Raw genomic sequence first — 20,218 nt, 5'->3', positions numbered from 1 at the left:
TTATACATGGAATTCGCGTCGCTTCCTCCCTGGCAAGAGGGTACCTTCACGCATATCCTGAACCCAGTCCGGAACAAAGTAAGATGCTGAATTGTAAGGAGGAATCCTTGATTCCCATGTCACTAAATTGAACTCCCCTTTTGGCCTAACACTAGGATCTGCCACGAGATCCCCAAGTGTCACCGTTGGTAATTCCTTCTTTCTTGGAACTATGGCTGAATAAGGTATCGCGCGCAGTGGATTCATAGCATAATCTGTTAAGTCAAGTGGATAACCTTGTTCCATTTGTATTTTCAGATCCACACCATATATAGAGAGGTTCCTTTCAAGCATTCTTCTTCTTTTTTTTAGTAGGAAAAGCCAGAATTGGACATTCAGGTTGTTCCTCAGTACATCTGCAACTGGATTTATAACAAGAAGTGACTCTTCCATGTGCAACATCTTGGCATATTCTTGTGCTATTGGTACTAGTCGTGGATGTTCTTCCGGGTTTGCACTTCCAAATGCCAGTGTCTTGAATAGGTACCATAATTCCTCGAAGGACAAATTATTGAGAAAAATTGGCTTCACTGATCCAAATCTGGCTGATCTTTGGAGTTTACTTATGATGATCACCTTGCTACCTCTAGCCAACCTTTTAACAAATGAGTGGAATGTTCTCCAATCGTTGTCATCTATATTGGAAGCAAACTCAACAACTACCAACATTTTGCCTAACATGGTACTTTCATGCTCAAGAATTTTCAGCAGGTTTTCTCCACTCAAGTGCAAAACCGAAGAGAAGCGCGACTGCACCCTCTCATCGCGGCACACATGAGCAACCAACGTTTTCTTGCCGACTGTGCAACCACCTATGATTGGAAGAACAGATGGTTCATCACCAGGCGTGTTCTGTTGCAACAAGAAGTTCAAGAGCATTTGCTTTTCGGCATGGCGTCCAAACATGATATTTTCATAGTAAAGATATGAATCATATGGTCTACGCACCATGCGGTCGCATCCACCCAAAAGCACAACAAACTCCATCATGTTATCCACAACATTTTGCATGCTTTCCAAGCCACCATCTAACTCAAGGTTCACTACTTTGTCCTTTCTTGTACATGCAATTGTGCGAGTACGCTTAAGAGGAATGGCGAAAGGCAAAACAGATGAGTTGCAAACCTCGTTGATGCCTTTGTCCTCCAGACTTTGGTACCTGAAGGTGTCAACAACATGGTAGCCTTGGTACATGGCCTCTGAAAGCAACTGGAGCTGCATCACCATCCTGGAGTTCATGATATATCTCCCATCTGCTTCTTCAACGACCGTGTGTACTCTCATTAGGAGATGCTGCAATCTCTCCACCTTCTCCTCTAATCGCACATGGCTTGAGTAGGAGTACTTGTTTATGAGGAAGGAGATGAAGCGGCTAACAAATTCGCTTGCAACTGCAGATATGGTGAGATCCATGTCAAGTTCACCACCCCTTCTTTTATAAGTGGAATGTTTCGCTTGAGTGTCTACTTTGGTGAAACAAAGTCTATGAGTTTTGTGATGGAATTTGACAGGGAAGCTCATCTCTTACGATATATCAGTACTGCGTTGAAAGCACTAGCAGTTAATTTAATTAGAATCACATATTGAGCAAGGCCAAGCGTTTAAAGATGAGGAGTGAAATAATTCTACCAATTAAAGGATAGCTCCAACGTTCTTGAACATTCAATACTCCTAGTGTTTGACTGTAGTTTCCAGAAGGAGTATTTGACAATAATGCTTGACAAGGACATGCCAACTACCATGATGTGTCATCTATGACTGCTTGATGGAGTTCCTATGCTTGATGGAGTTCCTATGACCAGAGCAGGAGTGCTATTGCTAGCTGCAGCAGGACTGGTGAGATCCAAAAAGTTGTGCGGTAGCTCAATGAAGCTTTAATATTTATTTATTTATAACTCTCTCATTGTTTCCTGGCCTGCAGTATTGTCCACATTGTAGAATTGCTTCAAACTTCTTCAGTGATTCCCAACAATTTGGCAGAGGTGACGCAGCAGAGGGGCAGAAGCAGATGAACGGGAGGGGGGGCATAGGTACCATGGCATCGCCGTCGAAGAGCTCCGTCCCTGGCTGCGCCTGCCTTCGAAGTCACCGTCGCCGTCGCTGTTGCGGCCGCCACCGAGTGAGCTTCAGCGGGAGTTGGTCGAGGAGTCGCTCGCCTCGACTCGGTCAAAGGAGCCAAGTAGGCTGTAGGCATACGCTGTTAGAGGGCAAAGTAGCACGATTAGTTACTATCGAATTCAGATGTAGTATGAAAGCAGCGACTTGGTCGAGCACTACTATATCAAACTAGAGCGGCGATGGAACGAGAAGGATGGTTTGGTCACCTCCTCCCATGACCCATGGGATATGTGAAGCCGAACATCAATGCAGGCTATGGTGATGAGATGCTCATAGAGAGGTACAACGCCTGCTGTTATCCGTGATAGTTCGGTGAAGTTTACGCAGTAAATGAAAAAGAAAGTTGGCTTGCAAAGCAGACATTTAGTTTTACATTGATACTTTCTCTGTAAACTTTTATAAGAGCGTTTAGATCACTAAAGTAGTAATCTAAACGCTCTTATATTTGTTTACAGAGGGAGTACATTTAATCTGAGTTTGTGGCCATGTATATAAAAATCGAGAGGGTAAAAAAATCTAACACGTGTGCCTTTTTGTGTGTGTGTGTGTTGGGCTTGTTGAGCTGTGCCCTCAGCAGTAACCCTTGATGTTTGCTTGTTCGTGGACTTTGTGTGCGTGTGGACTTTGTGTGTGTGTGAACCTTGGGGTTGTTGTCTTTGGCATTGGCTTTATCTATAAAGCGGGGCGCGAGCCTTTTTCGGTAAAAAAATCTAACTTGCATCACAAAAATAACATGGAACAAAATATCAAGGATGTTTTTTACTGTTTGCAAACTCCAAGGGACACCACGTGTGCAAAAGTCATCCGATGTGGTCTCGTTTGGGCGAGACTTGGACCAAAGTAAACACAGTAGACGAGTCGTTGTGGACTAATTACGATTTGGGAGCTCGTGAACCAAAGTGAACATGCTAGTTAATTATTGTATCTTTGGTATACATTTCACTCTAGAGTAGTTTAGTTGTATTACATTCGTTCCAAATTATAAGATGTTCTAACTTTTTCTAAATCAAATGTATGTAGACGCCTTTTACTATATTTGTTCACTCATTTTAGCAGGTATGTAGTTCATATTGAAATATCTAGAACATCTTATAATTTGAAATGGGGGGAGTATCATTTAGCATCTAACCTTAGGTTTGTCTCCTTACCAAACAAGACCCTAGCAAATAGCCGCTGCCACCCGAACCAAAGCTGTTGCGTCCTTCCTCTTCGTCCTAACTTCTTGTTAACGTTTTTTTTTGTTTTTGCAAAAATGCCTTGCAAAGCCATGGAACTGGTCGGTGAAGGCGACGGCGGGAAGGTCTTTCCTCAGCTATCCTTTGGCTATGAGATATGATCTATGAATGAAGGCTTGAAGCAGCATGTATGGCTGTGCAGCGGTGGTGGTGAATATTTCGGCCGAACCACCGCTCTCTAGTGGTAAGACATCAATGGCCATGACCCCGTCTGCAGGTACGTGAACGATGGCGCCGGCTTGTTGTGTCGCAATATGACTATTTTCTACTTGGGTGCATAAATTTTCGATGTGTGCACCCTAAACATGCAGAGGTCAGATATGTGCTTATTGTGTTTGTATTCCCTTGATGCTTCATTTTGAGTTAATGAATCCCAACTTTTGTCAAAAAAATGTTCTCGCAAAAAAAAACCTTAGGGGTTTATCTAAACACCAAACCATTGTGCTCAAAACTAACAAGGTCTCATAGGTATACACTTCTTTGTAACTAAATAGGATGAAGAAGTCTGAATGATCTAACTAATTAGGAGTTCTTTCCTCTCCTTCTCCCAGACCTAGGCGGCAGGTGACAACGGCGGCCGGTCTTCCTACTCTTCATCATGTTCGAGTGCCCCCTACTCTTTTGTCGCTCTAGCGACAACAGGGGCGGGGACCCTAGGACTTGGACCAACGGTGGGTACGGTAAGGAATGAACTTAGGGTTTGCCATGATTCAGTGTCGATGTTGACGTTTCTGGTCTATGTTGAAAACTTCTTGATAGCAACTTCTACAAGCTCTTGCTCATGGCGTGCCGCTAAAACGGAGGCCCAGAGGTGGCGGTTTGCATTGGTCATGGCCATTTTTTTACCTGTTCCCCTAAAAAATGTGAAATTCTTTTCAAAATTATTTTTTGTTCTCAAATTCTATGAAGTTTCTTTTTCAAATTCACAAACTTTTTAAAATGGGTGAACTTTTCCCAAATTGGTGAACATATTTCAAACCTGTGAACTTTTCTTAAATCTGCAAATAACGTTTTAAAATTCATGAACTTTTTCCAAAAGCATAAACTTTTTATTCAAATCCATGATTTGTTTTTCAAATTCATTAAATTTCTAGAAATCATTGAACATTTTTCAAATCTGTAATTGTTTTTCAAATCTGTGAACATTTTTCAAATTCATGAACTTCTTCGAACTAACCAGAGTCATGAACATTTTTTAATACCTGAACTTTTTCCAAATGCGTGTACTATTATTCAAATCTAGGAACTTTTCATGAATTCTTGTTTTTTTAAATGCATTTACCTTTTTGCAAATTTAGAAAAAAATTGAAACGTTTTCAATCTCATGATTTTGTGCCAAATTTCATGATTTGTTTTGAAGTTCATTAACAAATTTTAAAACTATGAACTTTTTTTCAAATTCACGAACATTTTATACTTTTTTTTTACATTTCACTGCACATCCCCCTTTCCTCCGCCACGCTCGAACTATAGCCGGCACATGTGCGGGGCAGGACTCTCCTGTTTTTTTTTGCTTCGTTTCTTTTTGTTTTTTGCTTCTTTAAAAAATTTTGGCATTTCAAACAAAGTTTAGAATTTCGAAAAATGTTCAATAATCCAAGAAACAAATTGACAAATTCAAAAACTGTTCTGAAATTTTATAAATAAACATTTTTCATTTGGATGAACAATTTTGGAATTTGGAGGAAACAAATTAAATTTTTTTACGAATATTAAAATGTCATGAACATTTTCTAAAATGTGGTAATTATGTTTTGAATTTTATGACTAAATTTTTATGTTCACTCTGACTTTATTTTTTGTAGAACTTCAGAAAATTATCAGGGACATGAAAGAATATAGCTGGATTTCAGAAAATAGTCGTCAAATTTGGAAAGAAAAGAACAAAAATATAAATGCAAAATAAGAAAATGAAAAAGAACAAAACAAAACAAAAATCTAAAACATAGACAAAAACTAAAAATAAAAGGATAAAAAAGCAGAAGAAATAAAACGGTTTGGGAAGGTCCCAGAACTGCACATGAGCAAGTTGAGACGCCCTACATGTAAGCAGATGGGCCAGCTCATGTTGCCTGTAGGGCACATCCATGTTTTTTGTTTTTGTTTTACTTATTTCATTGTTTACTTTTTTCTACACGTCGGAAAATTATAATCATATATAATAAAAAATTACATAATGTTTTTTAAAAGGTTAAATATGTATTTAGAAAATATTAAATGAGTTAAAAGAATTGATTATGTGTACGAAAAATGTATACAAAAAATATACATTTTGTGAAAAGAATTGATCATGTATTTCTAAAATGTAATGAACATCTTCAAAAAAATATTAAACAAGTATTTCAAATTTTTTAATCATGAATTTACAAAAAGTTAAATGTTTATAGAGAAAATGTTGACCTTGTATTACCAAAAATGTTAAACTTGCATTTTAAAATATAATGTGTATAGAAAATTTATTAACCATGTAATAAAAACTAAAATTTTATTTGAAATTTTTAAATGCGTATAGAAGACATGCTGACCATATATTCTAAAAATCTTAATCTTGTATTTGGAATATGATAAATGTGTGTACAAAAAATGTTTGATCACATATTCAAAAAATCTTAAACTTCTATTTGAATTTTTTTATAATGAATTTGACAAAAAAAGTTAAATATGTATATGAAAAATATTGAATATGTATTCAGAAAATGTTAATATAGTATTAATAAAATGTTAATCAGGAATTTAAAGATGTTGAACATGTGTTAGAAAAATGTATTAGATATATTCAAAAAATGTGTATAAAAACAATGAAACCCAAGAGATAACAAATAAAACCGATGAAAAACGAGAAAGAAAAGAATAAATCCAGCAAAACCCGAGAAAGAAATATATAAAGCTGAAGAAAAAGAAGGAAAAAGAAAGAAAATAAAAAAAGCAGAAATACTAGAAGAAAACACGGAGAAAAAGCTGTGAAAAGACAAAAGAAAAAATAGAAGGAAGAAAACCCGAAAAACCAGTGAAAGACCCACTCGTTTCGCCTCAAGTAGGTCACGCCCCTACTACTTATAACGAACAGGACCTAAGTGTCGATTATTGTAGACGCTTTAAGGAAACATCTTACCGTAGTCGCCACGCTACCGAGGGACTTACGTCTGGAATAGGATCCCTGACAAGGGCCGTATAGGAGGACCCTCCACATAGCACTGTATCTTGCAAAGAAAAACAAACTACCTAGCACATAATGAGGCCCGATAACTATTGTACCCTAGATCTGTCCATTTCTCACGAAGCGGGTCCTTATCACCACCTCTTCCTACAACCGAGAACATATCAGGTGAAACGAACGAACTTGTGCACCCAATGCACCACGCCATTTTGGGACCATTAGATGAGAAAATGATAGAGAAGATTGAGCTGTGAACATATTTTACAAATAGAACATTTTTCTTTCATCAGAATCAACCCACGGTTCGTTTGGGTTGATTTCGGTGAAATATAAGTGTTTTATTGACAATGAGCCAGATTACTGGATGGCGTGCGGGTTGATTTAAACACAATGTGAGGTCTGTTTTGCGAGCGAACAAACATTTGTAACCAAACCCTATCGGTTGGTTTAACCCCAAATCGCACAATGCATTGGGTGCACAGATTTATTCGTTTCACCTGATATGTTATATATGTCTAAAAAAACTGATACATTCTCGTCATCCACCGCTACCTCCCACCAGAGCTCCGGCGGAGGCGCCGACAATCTGCAGTCACCCAAGCCTCAACGCCTTCGGTTCGCTCCCATGGCATGCCTACACTCTTCCGTATCTGCACATTAGAGCATCTCCAGCCACGCCCCCAACAGGCCCTCCCCAGGCGTTTTTTCCGTGCCGGCGCCGAAAAAACGAACCAATCGCGCCCCCAGGACGCTGAATTCCGCCGGCTCGACCCGTTTTTGCGCCCAGCGACCGCAGGCCGAACCTGGCGCACTTGGGGTGGGAGGAGCGCTCAGGGGCTCCGGCACACCTGGGGCCACATTGCCAGGCGAAAAGTCAAGCCACCCGTCCAGATTCGCCTCCGACCCCCGCGCTCGGCCGCCACCCTACGCCACCCTGCCGATCCCGGCACCGTCCACCGCCCACCACAGCTAGATAGATCATTCCCCACCGGAAAAAAGAGGAGGTTTCGCCGAGGCAGCCTCTCCGCCGCCGTCCGGGCAACTTTTCCGGTGTTCCGGCCGCGCAGGGCCTGTACACCGGCGGGTTTGCAGCAACCTCGCCCGCAAGGTGTTCGGTGATTTTCCCGGCCCGTCGATGGACTCCGAAGATGAGGAGGCGCTCGCGGCGTTGCTGGAGGAGGAAGCCGAAGCTGACGTCCAGGAGCAGGAGCATCTCATGGTGCTCGCCGCCCTGCTCGCAAGCAGTGAAAAGCCGCGGCGAGGTGGCTCGGCGCCTGGTCGGGTGAAAGCAAAGTACCGACATCGTGTGGAAGGCTACTGCATGCTCTACTCGGACTACTTCTCCGACGCTCCATTGCACGGTGAGAAAACATTTCGGCGCTGTTATCGGATGAGCCGAAAGCTTTTCCTCGGGATTGTGAATTTCATCCGGGAGTTCGACAGCTACTTCAAGTGCAAGATGGATTGCACCGGCACACTTGGATTCACGTCAATCCAGAAGTGCACGACAACTATGAGGATGCTTGCATACGGAGCTCCCGGTGATTCACTCGACGACTATGGGCGCATGGCCGAGTGCACCGTCATTTCTATTTGTATGCAAAAATTCACGCCGAAACATGCCGAACCGCACCGATTCACGCAGATATCGGGCCGTTTTTGGAGAAAATTGGGCGGAATAATGGGCCGAAATTGGCGCCTGGGGGCGACCTGGGTGCGACGGCTGGGTGCCCAACCGCCCCCAGCGCCGAGTATGCTGCCGGGTCACCCTCAAACTGCGATTTTTATGCCTCCTAGGGGGCCAACGGCTCAAGATGCTCTTACACAGCCGTTGCCGTCTTCAACCTCCTCCTCTCCGCCGCGGCCGCCGTATCGTGACTAATCGAATGCACTTGTGAGCGAATGGTGGGAGAACAGATTACCGTGGACTTGATCAGCTAATCGGCATGAGCGGAAATACTACATGTACATGGTAAGCAGCGATTTCTTGCACGCCTTCTGCCTAGTAAACTATAAACTGTTTTGAAATCTAAATATCTAATGTCATATGCTGGTATGCATACGGCATACCCTGGTAATTAATCAGTAGCATGAAATCGTGGCAATGCCTAAGATAAACCAATCAAGCGTCCACATGCGCTGGGGCGACCTTTCTATGCGCAGGTAGCAATTTCTAACCGAATGAACTTTCGCGGTCCAAACTAAGGATGAGCGACTCCATCTTATACCAATTACTACATTGCAAAATATTGCGATGTCTGTTTCCATACAGGTCATTGCCAGACTGCTAACTTTGTTGGAAGTCAAATTTTGTGACAGCAGACATTGTTAGTTTACTACTGTAGCATGCCAAGTCCCGAACGATTTCAAATCATGGTAATATCCTTTTGGGATTTACTTTTTCTCCAGGTTTGTGGCGTACAAAGATGAAACATATGGCGTAGAAAGCTTGACTTAGCAAACTTCTTCGTAAAATTTTCATTTTGAGATAGACGGGTGTTTTTTCTTTTCTTTTTGGGTTCAACTAAATGCATTTTGCTTCTTCTGAAATGCCCAGCTTTTTCGCCATTTCTTTCTCTCTGTGTGAGTCATTGTAAAACCCTTTTTTGATTCTCAATAGATGGATCATAGATCCTCCGCTCAACCAAAGCTATTAATCATTCAACTCGTAGGATATAGTGTCAAAGTCCTGACAATCCAGTTGTGGTGCAATATTGTTCATTGTAAGAGTTCTTCAACTATATCACTAACACTCAGGATGAAAATAGTTCGCAAAAAACAAAACAGTCAGGATGCAAATAAATTTAGGAATGAACTAAAAGTAGAAAGAGAATGAGCGGATAAAGAACCATATACACACAGAATTACAAATACAGATCTCCCCACAAAAAAGAATTACAAATATAGAGTGGCTAAAGCATGCGCGAGTGACTAGTAAATTACAAATTGTTTGAGCCTTCGTAAAAAGACTACAAATTCCATGGAAAATTAAACAACTCTCATCACACTAGATTATAGAGGCCATGCTATAACATTATACATGCAGTCCTCGTCGCTTCTTACCCGACAAGGGGGTACCTTCAGGCGTATCCTGAACCCAGTCCGGAACAAAGTAAGAGGATGAATTATAAGGAGGGATCATTGATTCCCAGGTCACTAAATTGAACTCCCCTTTTGGCCTAACACTAGGATCTTGCAGGAGCTCCCCGAGTGTGACCTTTGGTAGTTCCTTCTTCCTCGGAACTGTTGATGAATAAGGTATCGCGCGCAGTGGATTCAAAGCGTAATCTGTTAAGTGAAGCGGATAACCTTGTTCCATATGTATTTTTAGATCCACGCCATATATGGAGAGGTTCCTTTCAATCATTCTTCTGCTCTTGTTAAATAGGCAAAGCCAAAAGCGGACATTCAGGTTGTTCCTCAATACATTTGCAAATGTATTTACGATGAGAAGTGACTCTTCCATGTGCAACACCTTGGCATATTCTTGTGCTATTGGTACTAGACGTGGATGTTCTTTGGGGTTTGCACTTCCGAATGCCAGTGTCTTGAAGAGGTAAGAGAATTCCTCGTAAGACAGATTATTGAGAAAAATTGGCTTCACTGATGCAAATCTGGCTGATCTTTGAAGTTTACTTATGATGATCACCTTACTACCAGTAGCTAACCTTTTGACAAATGAGTGGAATTTCTCCAGTCATTGTCATCTACATTGGTAGCAAACTCAACAACTACCAACATTTCCCCTAAGATGGTACTTTCATGCTCAAGAATTTTCAAAAGGTTTTCTCCACTCAAGTGCAAAACCGAAGAGAAGCGCGATCGCACCCTCTCATCACTACACACATGAGCAACCAATGTTTTCTTGCCTACTGTGCGACCGCCTATGATCGGAAGAACAGCTGGTTCATCACCAGGTGGGTTCTGTTGCAACAAGAAGTTCAAGAGCGTTTGCCTTTCGGCATGGCGTCCAAACATTATGTTTTCATAGTAAAGATATGAATCATAAGGTCTACGCACCATGCGGTCACATCCACCCAAAAGCACAACAAACTCCATCATGTTATCCACAACATTTTGCATGCTTTCCAAGCCACCATCTAACTCAAGGTTCACTACTTTGTCCTTTCTTGTACATGCAATTGTGCGAGTACGCTTAAGAGGAATGGCGAAAGGCAAAACAGATGAGTTGCAAACCTCGTTGATGCCTTTGTCCTCCAGACTTTGGTACCTGAAGGTGTCAACAACATGGTAGCCTTGGTACATGGCCTCTGAAAGCAACTGGAGCTGCATCACCATCCTGGAGTTCATGATGTATCTCCCGTCTGCCTCTTCAACGACCATGTGTACTCTCATTAGGAGGTTCTGCAACCTCTCCACCTTCTCCTTCAATCGGACATGGCTTGAGTAGGAGTACTTGTTTACTAGGAAGGAGATGAAGCGGCTAACAAATTCGCTTGCAACTGCAGATATGGCAACATCCATGTCGAGTTCACCGCAGTACTGTAGGAGATTTATGATGGACGAAGTGTATAAGGTTTGTGATGGAATTTGATAGGGAAGCTGATCTCTCATGATATATTAGCGGTGAGCTGACAGCACAAGCGATTAATTTAATTAGAATCACAAATTGGCCAATGCCAAGTGTTTAAAGATGAGAAGTCAATCAATTATATGCATTCAAGGATAGCTTAAACATGCTTGAACGTTCAATGCTTCTAGTGTTTGACTATAGTTTTTTGAGTGTTTGACAACAATGCATGAGAAGGACATGCCAACTACCATGACGTGCCCTCTATGGCCGTTTTTTGGAGTAGCTATGTTCTTGTATCTTTTAAAGAGCAAGCTTATCTTGTGTTTCAGACAAAGGAGTCAGAATCATGTGAACACAAAAAATTGACTGGTATTCGGTTTCACGTTAGTACTCCCTCCGTTCGAAAATACTTGTCATTAAAATGGACAAAAAGGGATGTATTTAGAACTAAAATACATCTAGATACATCTCCTTTTATTCATTTTGATGACAAGTATTTCCAGACGGAGGGAGTATTTCTTTTCCTTATCACTATTGGTTTTGATATACCTAAAACCGTCGTGATCATGGAGCCTCTAAAATCATTTGTCACAGAGATAGATCTTGTCTTTTTGATTAGTAGTCTATAGGGAATATAAGTTATGTATTTAAAACAAATATTACTAGGTTAAATACTGAATAAAGTTAAAATTTAGTACTCATTCTCAACCTTTGGCTATTTAATACAGTAAATTAGTTGGGTACATAGGGCTTCCGGAAAAAAAAAAGTTGGGTACATAGGGAGAAAATTATCTGGTGTACCAGGGCTTGTTCACGTGCATGAACTGCGCTTTTGTAACATGCTATGCTTGCGCTAATAACATGCTGCTACAGTTCCCTACACAGCCGCTACTGCTACCACTGCCGTCTCCGGTAGCTCGCTCGGTGTCCTCCGTCATCACTGCCGCATCGATACAATTCGACTGCACTCATCAGTGAGGTGTCCAAGAACAGCTTGCTGAAGAATAATACACTGCACCGTGAAATGAGCGGCAGTAGTACATGAGCGGCAGTACGTAGTACATGAGCACATGTAAGCCAGCAACTTCTTGTACACCTTCCGAGTATTGTTATTAAAGTGCAAGCTGTTGTGAAATCTGAATATCTTATGCCATATACCCTGGTAATTAATTGCCATGATTGATCTTTCTATGGGCATGCAGCAGTCTCTGAAATGTATCAATGTTTATGAGCACCAATTTGTGAAACACACAGAGTTTTACAGCCCTAGTCCTTGCACCAGTTTCTTGTACACCTTCTGACTTGCTGTTGATTTATGTCCTTGCGTCCTTGCATAACCGCATTTTGGTGATCAATGGATTCAGGGTTACCGGTGCCCCCGCGCCGCTCCCTCCCCGGGGCGACATGGGCGGCGAACCCCCAGCCTCTCCTCATCCCACCCACCCCATCCACCCCTTCCCCGCCGCCGGTGTCCTCCGGCAGGCAAAGCCTGCGCAGAGCCGCGGGCGGCGGGGCTCGTGCTCCTCGCCGGCTGCTCTTTTGATGGGGAGATCTTGAGCGGCTCATGACTGTCCGGAGCTCGTCTTCACGGCGGCGTCCTCGATTGTGGCCGCCGTGGTCGTTGGCGTGCGGCGCGGTGTCGCCATGATGGGAGCTCCATCGCGGGCGTGCTGTCTTGGTCTTGGCCACCCGTGCGGGCCCGATCTGGGTCCTCGAGGGCCGCGGCCGGCGCAGGAGGTGGGGGTGAAATTTGGGCTCGGCCGGCGTGCCGTTCGCCGGATCTGGTATGGCGCGGTGATGCGCCTTAGCACGCGTGCTGGTGGTGGCACCGGTTCTAGGTATCGTGGTGGTGCCATGGCCGGTCAGGCGGCGGCGGACTGGATCCTTTTCGTCCTGTCCCCGGCACAGATGGCGATGGACCGTGCACGACATGCTTGAGGGAGGCTCTTCGAATAGATCTGGGTCAAAACCTGCTCTCGGCTAGCTACCAAGGTCGGCGGTGGCGGCGTTGTCTACGCCGTTCCCTTCTTAAAGGCATCACCGTGGAGAAGTTCAAGGCCAGTCTCTGCTACCTCCGGGGGAAACCCTAGATTAGTAGATCGGATGACGACGGCGCTCTAGTGTCGTTTTTCTTTTGGGGGCGTCATTCTTGGAGGTGTACACGGACCCGAGGGACCAGTGGAAGGCTTATTTGGTGAAGCAGTACTTCATCTTACACATTGATGGCGGCGGATTTCGATGGCATGGCGCAGTGGAGACTCGGCGTCCCATGCGTGAAGATGAACTCGCGCAGGAGGAGGACGATGTCTAGCCTCATGGTGACATCGATGGCAGAGAGGCCTTGCAATGTTGGTGCATTAGTGTCGCTCTGAGGACTGATTAGTGGAAGATGGTGGCGACGAAATATGAGAGTGCATCGGACCGGTTTGCGCTCCAAACCCGGTATGTGGCTGGGTTGGGGCCTCCGGCTTTAGATGTTAGGTTTTGATGCAATGTCCGTTTGGTATTAGGCTCGGACTATCGGCACACCTTCATCAAGTGGATATGAGTAGCGACATATGTTGTTAAGATGGTGGCTTCAGACTACCTGATGTACTACTCTCTCCGTCCGAAAATACTTGTCATCAAAATGGACAAAAATGAATGTATCTAGAACTAAAATACATCTAGATACATCCCCTTTTATTCATTTTGATGACAAGTATTTCCGGACGGAGGGAGTACTTTGTAAGGTCTTTTTCAATAATTAATAAAATGGCTGCCTGCATCGCCCATATGCAGAGACCGGAGTAATTCTCCTTTTTTTTAAACATAACCTCATTTTGGTTCTCAGTATATAAATGGATCCTAGGTCCTTCTCCCAGCCGACCATGTCCAAACATCATGACAACTATAAACATCTAACCCATAGTATATTTTCTCATGGTCCTGACAATATAGTTCTTTCGCATTGTTGCCCCTTGTAACAGTAGAAAAGCAGAGCTCTTCAACTATCTCATTAACAATCAGATGAAAATATTTTTTAGGACGACATCAATTTTTTTGAAGGGGCCCCCTCCTCCCTCTCGGCCCCCGCGTCGCCTGACCAGGCGACTCGGGCGGCGGCTAGGTTTTCCGAGCGCCGCCTCTCCCCACCCCTCCTCTCCCTCGTCGCCACCTGAGGTGGTCGCCGGGCAAGCCCGCGCGGCCGCCAGTGACGGTGGCAGCGAGGCCCTCATCGCTCCTGCAGCGGAGGATATGGATCCCAGGGGCGGCGGCGGACTCTGGCCGGCGTCCTCGACTGCGGGGGCGGTGGGGCGTCGGCGCCTGGTGGCTACAGCGTGGAGGCCTCCTCTTCCTCGCCAGATCTGGAGGTTTGCTGCTCCTATTTCGCTCCCTCCCCTTCTGCGCTTGTTTTCCCGCGGCTGGTCGCTGGATCCTGCGGAGTTTGGGGCTGGTGTTGCAGATCGGGACCGGGGGAAACCCCTGGCCGGCTGGTTCGGCCCGGCATCGACGTCGGCCTTGGGCGACGTTTCCTTCTTGGAGGCGATGTCGTGGTCTCCTTCTCCCCACCTCCGTTTCCTCTCCCGGGTGAAAACCCAAAATCCGGCCGGATTGGGCAGCGGCGGCGCCGTGTGTGTCGTTCCCTCCATGGAGGCGTTTCCTGGGGAGTGTGGATTCGGGCATAGGGTTGTTGAAGGTGGGGTTTTTGGCCGGCAGCAGGTGCAGTGCCTCTCGCTGTCCCGCTGTCCGCCTCTCTGTTGTTGCTCGGCGGCTTTCCTGCAGCCTTCAGACGTTCTTGGCGCGTGATGGTGTGGCCGGCTTGGTGTGCTCTCTTCGTCAAGGAGGTCATGACTTGTGTTTGCTTTGGATCCGGGAAGCGGCATTCTCTAGCTCTCGGTGAGCGTCTCCCATGTCCGACGGTACGACGTCTTTCGAGCCAAGACGAGAGGGTGGTGGCCCTCTTTGGCGGTGGAGGGAGGTGCTGTCCCCATGCTTTTCAAAGCATAACCATGTTCATGCCGCCCACTCATTGTCCCAGCGGCGTTCCTCCTGTGTCTTCGGCGCCTGAGGGTTGCGGTCATCGGTTGATGCTAGTTGTGCTCTTTCTTAGTATCTCCTGTAACTAGCTCTCCGAGGTGTTGTAAGTTCAGAGTGCCCCCTTGTATCTTTCGGGCTTTTCTTGTTGTTCGTTTTTGTGTCGTTTGTATGCTGCTCGTGTAATCCTGGCCGGTTGATGGCTTTGTTAATTCAAAGCCGGGTTAGGTCCTAGCCTACTTCAGGCTCGGGCCAAGCCTTTTCTCTAAAAAAAGTATTTTTTTAAGAAAAAGTTGCTACGTGTTCATAAGAAAATATGGTTACAACACCACACGTACACCCAAGCAAGACAAAGCAAGAAGAACATTTGTCCCGGTACAATTGCAAAAAGGACTCCAAAACAAAAAACACAGCAGACAAGTCCTTGAAGGTCACTCCATACAGAAAAGCAACAATCCATCGCCGTCTCCCACAATCAACGAAATATCGTCAGGGGGAAGGAGATGAAGATCCAATACACTCAAATCGGAAGGAGCACCATTGCGACCAGAGTCGCTTTGAGCTGAAGAACACATCCACCGCGAACGGCAGAACAATTTCTAATGTGGCATGTCGGCTGGGAGACACTCCTGTGGCACCCTCCGGACTTCAGCGCCGTTGTCTTCATTTGATGAAGTGGAAGAAGAGCAGTAAGGCTTCCTGCCGCCACATCTGCCAACCGAGCACCAACACTACCCATCCTCTTGCTTAGGCTGCCATTGCCCCTGATAAGAACAACAACTGTCAACCCATACATGGAAAAACTACCCTCGCCGACCTGACTGACCAGCGAGGGACACGAGCCATCGACCTGTCGGCGCCACCTAGGAGAGCACACCACCGAGATGGGGGAAGTCGAGGCAAATTTATTCGACAGAGTAACGCCACCGCCACCATCGAAGCGCACCGCCATGAAAACTATTCCTAACCTATCTATAGCCGACGTCGAAGCACCGGATATATCCACACCTCCCTTCAGCCGGAGCAGCTGACGAAAGGAGGGATATCCCATGGGTTCGCCGCCGGCGGTTGAGCATGGGAAGCGGTTCTCCGCCCTCTAACGGAAGATAAAACTGGGTCCTAGGGAAGAAACTTGGTAAAATATGCCTACTTTGGGCAAGTTGCATACTTAGGAATGGAAGTAACATATAGGGATTGAGAGACAAAACTGAACTCGGATATGCCATGAAAAATAAAAGAACGACTACAGTTATAGAAGCCATGTTATAAGACCATAGAGACAGAGGAGAGTGGTCTGTTGGAACTCGGGCTCCATGCCAGCTCTTATCTTTACCCTCCAACATTGCTTTGAGATTTATGCTAGCCAACTAACTTACTACTTGAAAGTTTCTCTTTTGTGTTTCTCCCAAATGAAACAACATATGGACTTCAAACTTCACGGGTCAACCGAACATTAGAACTTCAGTGTGAAAACACTTTCTGATTTTTTGGTCCAACATAAACATACAAAATGGGATTTTGTTTTTTTTTGAGAAAAAAATTGTTTGAAGTACTTATGATGCACGAAAAAATCTAAAAATTTGTGCCCACATTTCAGTTAGAATGTTTTTGTTGTCCTGCAAAATTTCAAGTTCATATGTTGTTTTATTTAAGATAAAGCAAAAAAGACAAAAGTTCTGCAAGGACCGTGATGCGGAAAATGGGTGGCTATATTAGAGGTGCAAGGATCGTGATGCGGAAAAAGACAAGTGCCACTCATGGTAATTCTTTCATAACTGGATCTTTAGTTGTACAAGGTACCATGCGTAGTGGATGCAAAGCAAAATATGTTATGTACAATCTACGCATTGTTCCATAAATACATTCAGGTGAATACCATATATGGAGATGTTCTTTTCGATCATTCTTTTGCTCTTGTGTAATAGGCAAACCTCATGTTGTTTCTCAGTACATATGCAAACGAATGTTTGAAGCCAAGTGACCCTCCAGTGCGCAACTCCTTGGCAAATTCCCCTGCTATTGGTATTAGTTTGTAGTGTTCTGTCGGATTAATGCCAGTATCATGAAGAGGAACCATAAGCTTAACTAATCCAAATTTGGCTGATTTTTGAATATTACTTACGACAATAACCTTACTACATCTAGCCAATCTTTTGATGGAACATTTTCTAACATTAGTTACTAATATAAAAGGTAAATGTGTGCGTCATACAACTCAACATGGCTTTTCCCCATAATACTATCAGCTATAATTTCATATAAGCATATGAATATACAAATGATGTTCTAAGATGCACACGGAAGACCATGTCAAAATTTTGAATATTAGTATGCAAATTTCGCAAAACAGTTAGAGAACTTCACAAGATAGTATAAGCATCATTTTTTCATATAGATGGCACGACAAGCCCACTTGATTAGCACCGAGCTCCATTAATTAGACCGAACTTGCACGTTTGTGCCTTTCATATTTTCCTCTAGGCAGATTTTGCACATCACTGCTTCTCTTTTGTGTGCCTTGCGACAGACGCTGAAAAACTTCACCTAGGTTGGCATGTTATGTCAAAAAAAGGTGGCCATATATATATGATGACTTAATATGCTCCTTTTCAGAAAATACTACCCTCATTTCCGTGCAGTACATTTGCGAACATACTCTGGATAGTTGCATAACAAAGGGAGTACAATACATTTACATAGTAAAAGATGAAGCCCCTCGCCCAACTAGCGGCACTGGCCGCGTCTTCTTTTTTGCGCTATGAATAGTGCAGCGAGCTGAGCGAGAGAGCGGCCTCGCAGTGGAAGGGAAAGAAAAAGGGGCAACCAGCACGAGCAGCGGCAGGGAAAGAAAAAGGGCGTCTTCCCCACGAACCCTACCCGCCTCCTCGCCTCCTCCTCCATTCACGCGCCGCCCCTCGCCCCCCCGCCCTCCCTATCTCCCCTTTCCCCGATCCCCATGGTCGCTGCACTACTCCCGCATCCGTCCTCCTCCTTCCTCCCTCGTCGCGCGCCCCGCCGTCGTCCTCAACGTCTCCGCCGTCCGCAATCCCACCCTCTTCGCGCTGGACTACGCCCACCTCGACGTGGCCATCGGCTACCGCCGCGAGCTGCTCGGCACCGTCAGTGTGGCCTGTGTGTGTGCTGGGTGAGAAAAGGAGGAGACATGGGGGTGGATCATGGTGCGAGGTGAAAACTTAGCCACCAATCCCCCACGTCTCCGAGCAACCAATCCAGGCCCTGCTCCCCTCCCTCTCCACCGTGCCGCCTCCTCCCCTTCTGCCCTGCTCTCCACCACACCTCCTCCTCTTTCCCTTTACTGTCCTTTCCGGCGGCGGCACCAATCTGCGGGCAAAGGGAGACGGCGGCGGCACCAATCTGTAGGCAAAGGGGAGACGGCGGCAGCGCTCGATTCAATATGCGGAAGAGAGAAGATGGAGGGATAGAGAGAAGGGGAAGACCGGAAGAGAGGAGGGAGAAAGAGAGAGTAAAGAGGAGAGAGAGGTGAGGCGTTGGCAGATAGGGTCATCGGAAGGAGCGCCCGCTTTTCTTTCCGGCGGTATCGCCGACCTGCAGGCAAAGGGAGAAGATGAGAGGGAGAGAGAGAGAAGGAAGGAGAGGGGGGAGAAAGAGAGAGGAAAGAGGAGAGGGAGGTGTGGTGGAGGACGGGAGAGGGTCACCGGAAGGAGTGCCTTTAGCAGCGTTTTGATTTTCGTTTTGTGATTTTTCTCGCCCTAGGCCGAGATGGCCGAATTTCGGTCGTTTTTAAAAATTTCGGCCGAAATTTGACCAAATTTTGACTGAAATTTGATTAAAATTTGACCAAAATTTCTTAAATTTGACCAATTTCGGCGGAAAATAGATTTCGCCTAGGCCGAGATGGCCGAAATTCGGCCGAAATCCATTTTTTACGGCCGAAATTCAAAACCCTGGCCTTTAGAGGTCGTGCGCTGGCTGGGAGCAGCAGGAGCAAGGATCCAGCGGCCTCTGCCTCCCCGTTGCACGCCAGCACTGCATCTCCTTCATATTTTATTTTCAGTTTTCACATGTTGAGCTATAGGTTGGCTTGATCTCTTGTGTTAGGGAGGTGTGAGGTTGAACGACTGAAAATTGTTACTATGGCCGGTCTGTTTCACAATTGTCTTATCTTAATGCTAAAGAAGTCTTTTTTTGCAGGAAACCTTCCGATCTGTGGAGAATATCCATGGCTTGGTGAACATGGTTAAGAGAACTCCAAAACCATCTGTCATTGTCTTATATTATGCCAAACTAACTGAAGTATTCTGAATATCCGAGTCACTTGTATCATGCATATGCATCGCTGAAGCTTTTCATCTTGCAAAAGAGCTACAATAAAAAATTAACTCAGAAGAGACCTTTTCAATTTCTCCCTCGTATCCAAGTGTGAGAATAGAGAAATGGTATGCCTTCCAACTTTTTTCCGAGTTAAGATAATTTTCCATGATATAATTATTTGCTTTCTGATAAATTTCCTCTTTACTTTTCAGGTTTCTAGAGCGCACCGTGGATCCTTTTTTGGCTGCTGTGATTTTTTTAACATGCTGCCAAACTGTTCAATGTCTCTGTTATCACATGGATTTAGTCTTCCAATGCATTCTCGTCGAACAATGTAGGATGTGAGCTTCTTCGGCTTCTTCCAGCGGCCCAGCCATGACGTCCTCAAGCCGCCGACGCTCAGAGTGACATCAACGGCCCTCTCCCAAGCTGCACTGCTCCTGATCTTCGTCGCCTCACACTGTTGTGCACTTGTGCTCCGCACAGTTCAGCCTGACCATGATGTTCTCAAGCCGCTGATGGTCACAACACACGTGGCGACCCGCTCCCAAGCTGTGTTGCTTTTCCGTCAGCGCTGACAAACTTAGTTTGTTTTTGAATGTGGGCATCAGGTCTCCGAGTCGTTTAAATCTGAACGCAAGACCAAGGTATCACATATTTCTTGTAAAATGTCGATGGAAGAGTTCTTCCTTCAAGTAAGATTTTGATTGTTCCCTTTTGCCTAACAAAACAGATATGCTGCTTCTAATTTGTAGGCTACTAGCCTGAGCATTGCGGAACATAGCAGCAAAGCATTTGCTGAACTTAATAAAAGCAAACATGAAA

General features: G+C 44.8%; 1 protein-coding gene, 1 long non-coding RNA gene and 1 pseudogene across 2 annotated transcripts; 1 reads left to right on the top strand and 2 right to left on the bottom strand.

Moving 5' to 3' along the window:
* On the bottom strand, positions 1 to 1,452 carry LOC119279055. Its single transcript, XM_037560469.1, has one exon. It carries the CDS (start codon positions 1,450 to 1,452, stop codon positions 1 to 3), a length of 1,452 nt encoding a protein of 483 aa, XP_037416366.1.
* Positions 1,453 to 9,583: 8,131 nt separating this feature from the next.
* LOC119280462 lies at positions 9,584 to 11,034 on the bottom strand (annotated as a pseudogene).
* Positions 11,035 to 18,763: 7,729 nt separating this feature from the next.
* On the top strand, positions 18,764 to 20,218 carry LOC119280461. The gene is made up of 3 exons (XR_005138091.1): positions 18,764 to 19,518; positions 19,606 to 20,040; positions 20,149 to 20,218. It is a non-coding gene; the product is annotated as an uncharacterized LOC119280461 (long non-coding RNA).

The sequence above is a fragment of the Triticum dicoccoides genome, chromosome 3B (assembly GCF_002162155.2).
Source record: "Triticum dicoccoides isolate Atlit2015 ecotype Zavitan chromosome 3B, WEW_v2.0, whole genome shotgun sequence".
NCBI classification, from domain to species: domain Eukaryota; kingdom Viridiplantae; phylum Streptophyta; class Magnoliopsida; order Poales; family Poaceae; genus Triticum; species Triticum dicoccoides.
This window is presented reverse-complemented; position numbering and strand designations above follow the sequence as displayed.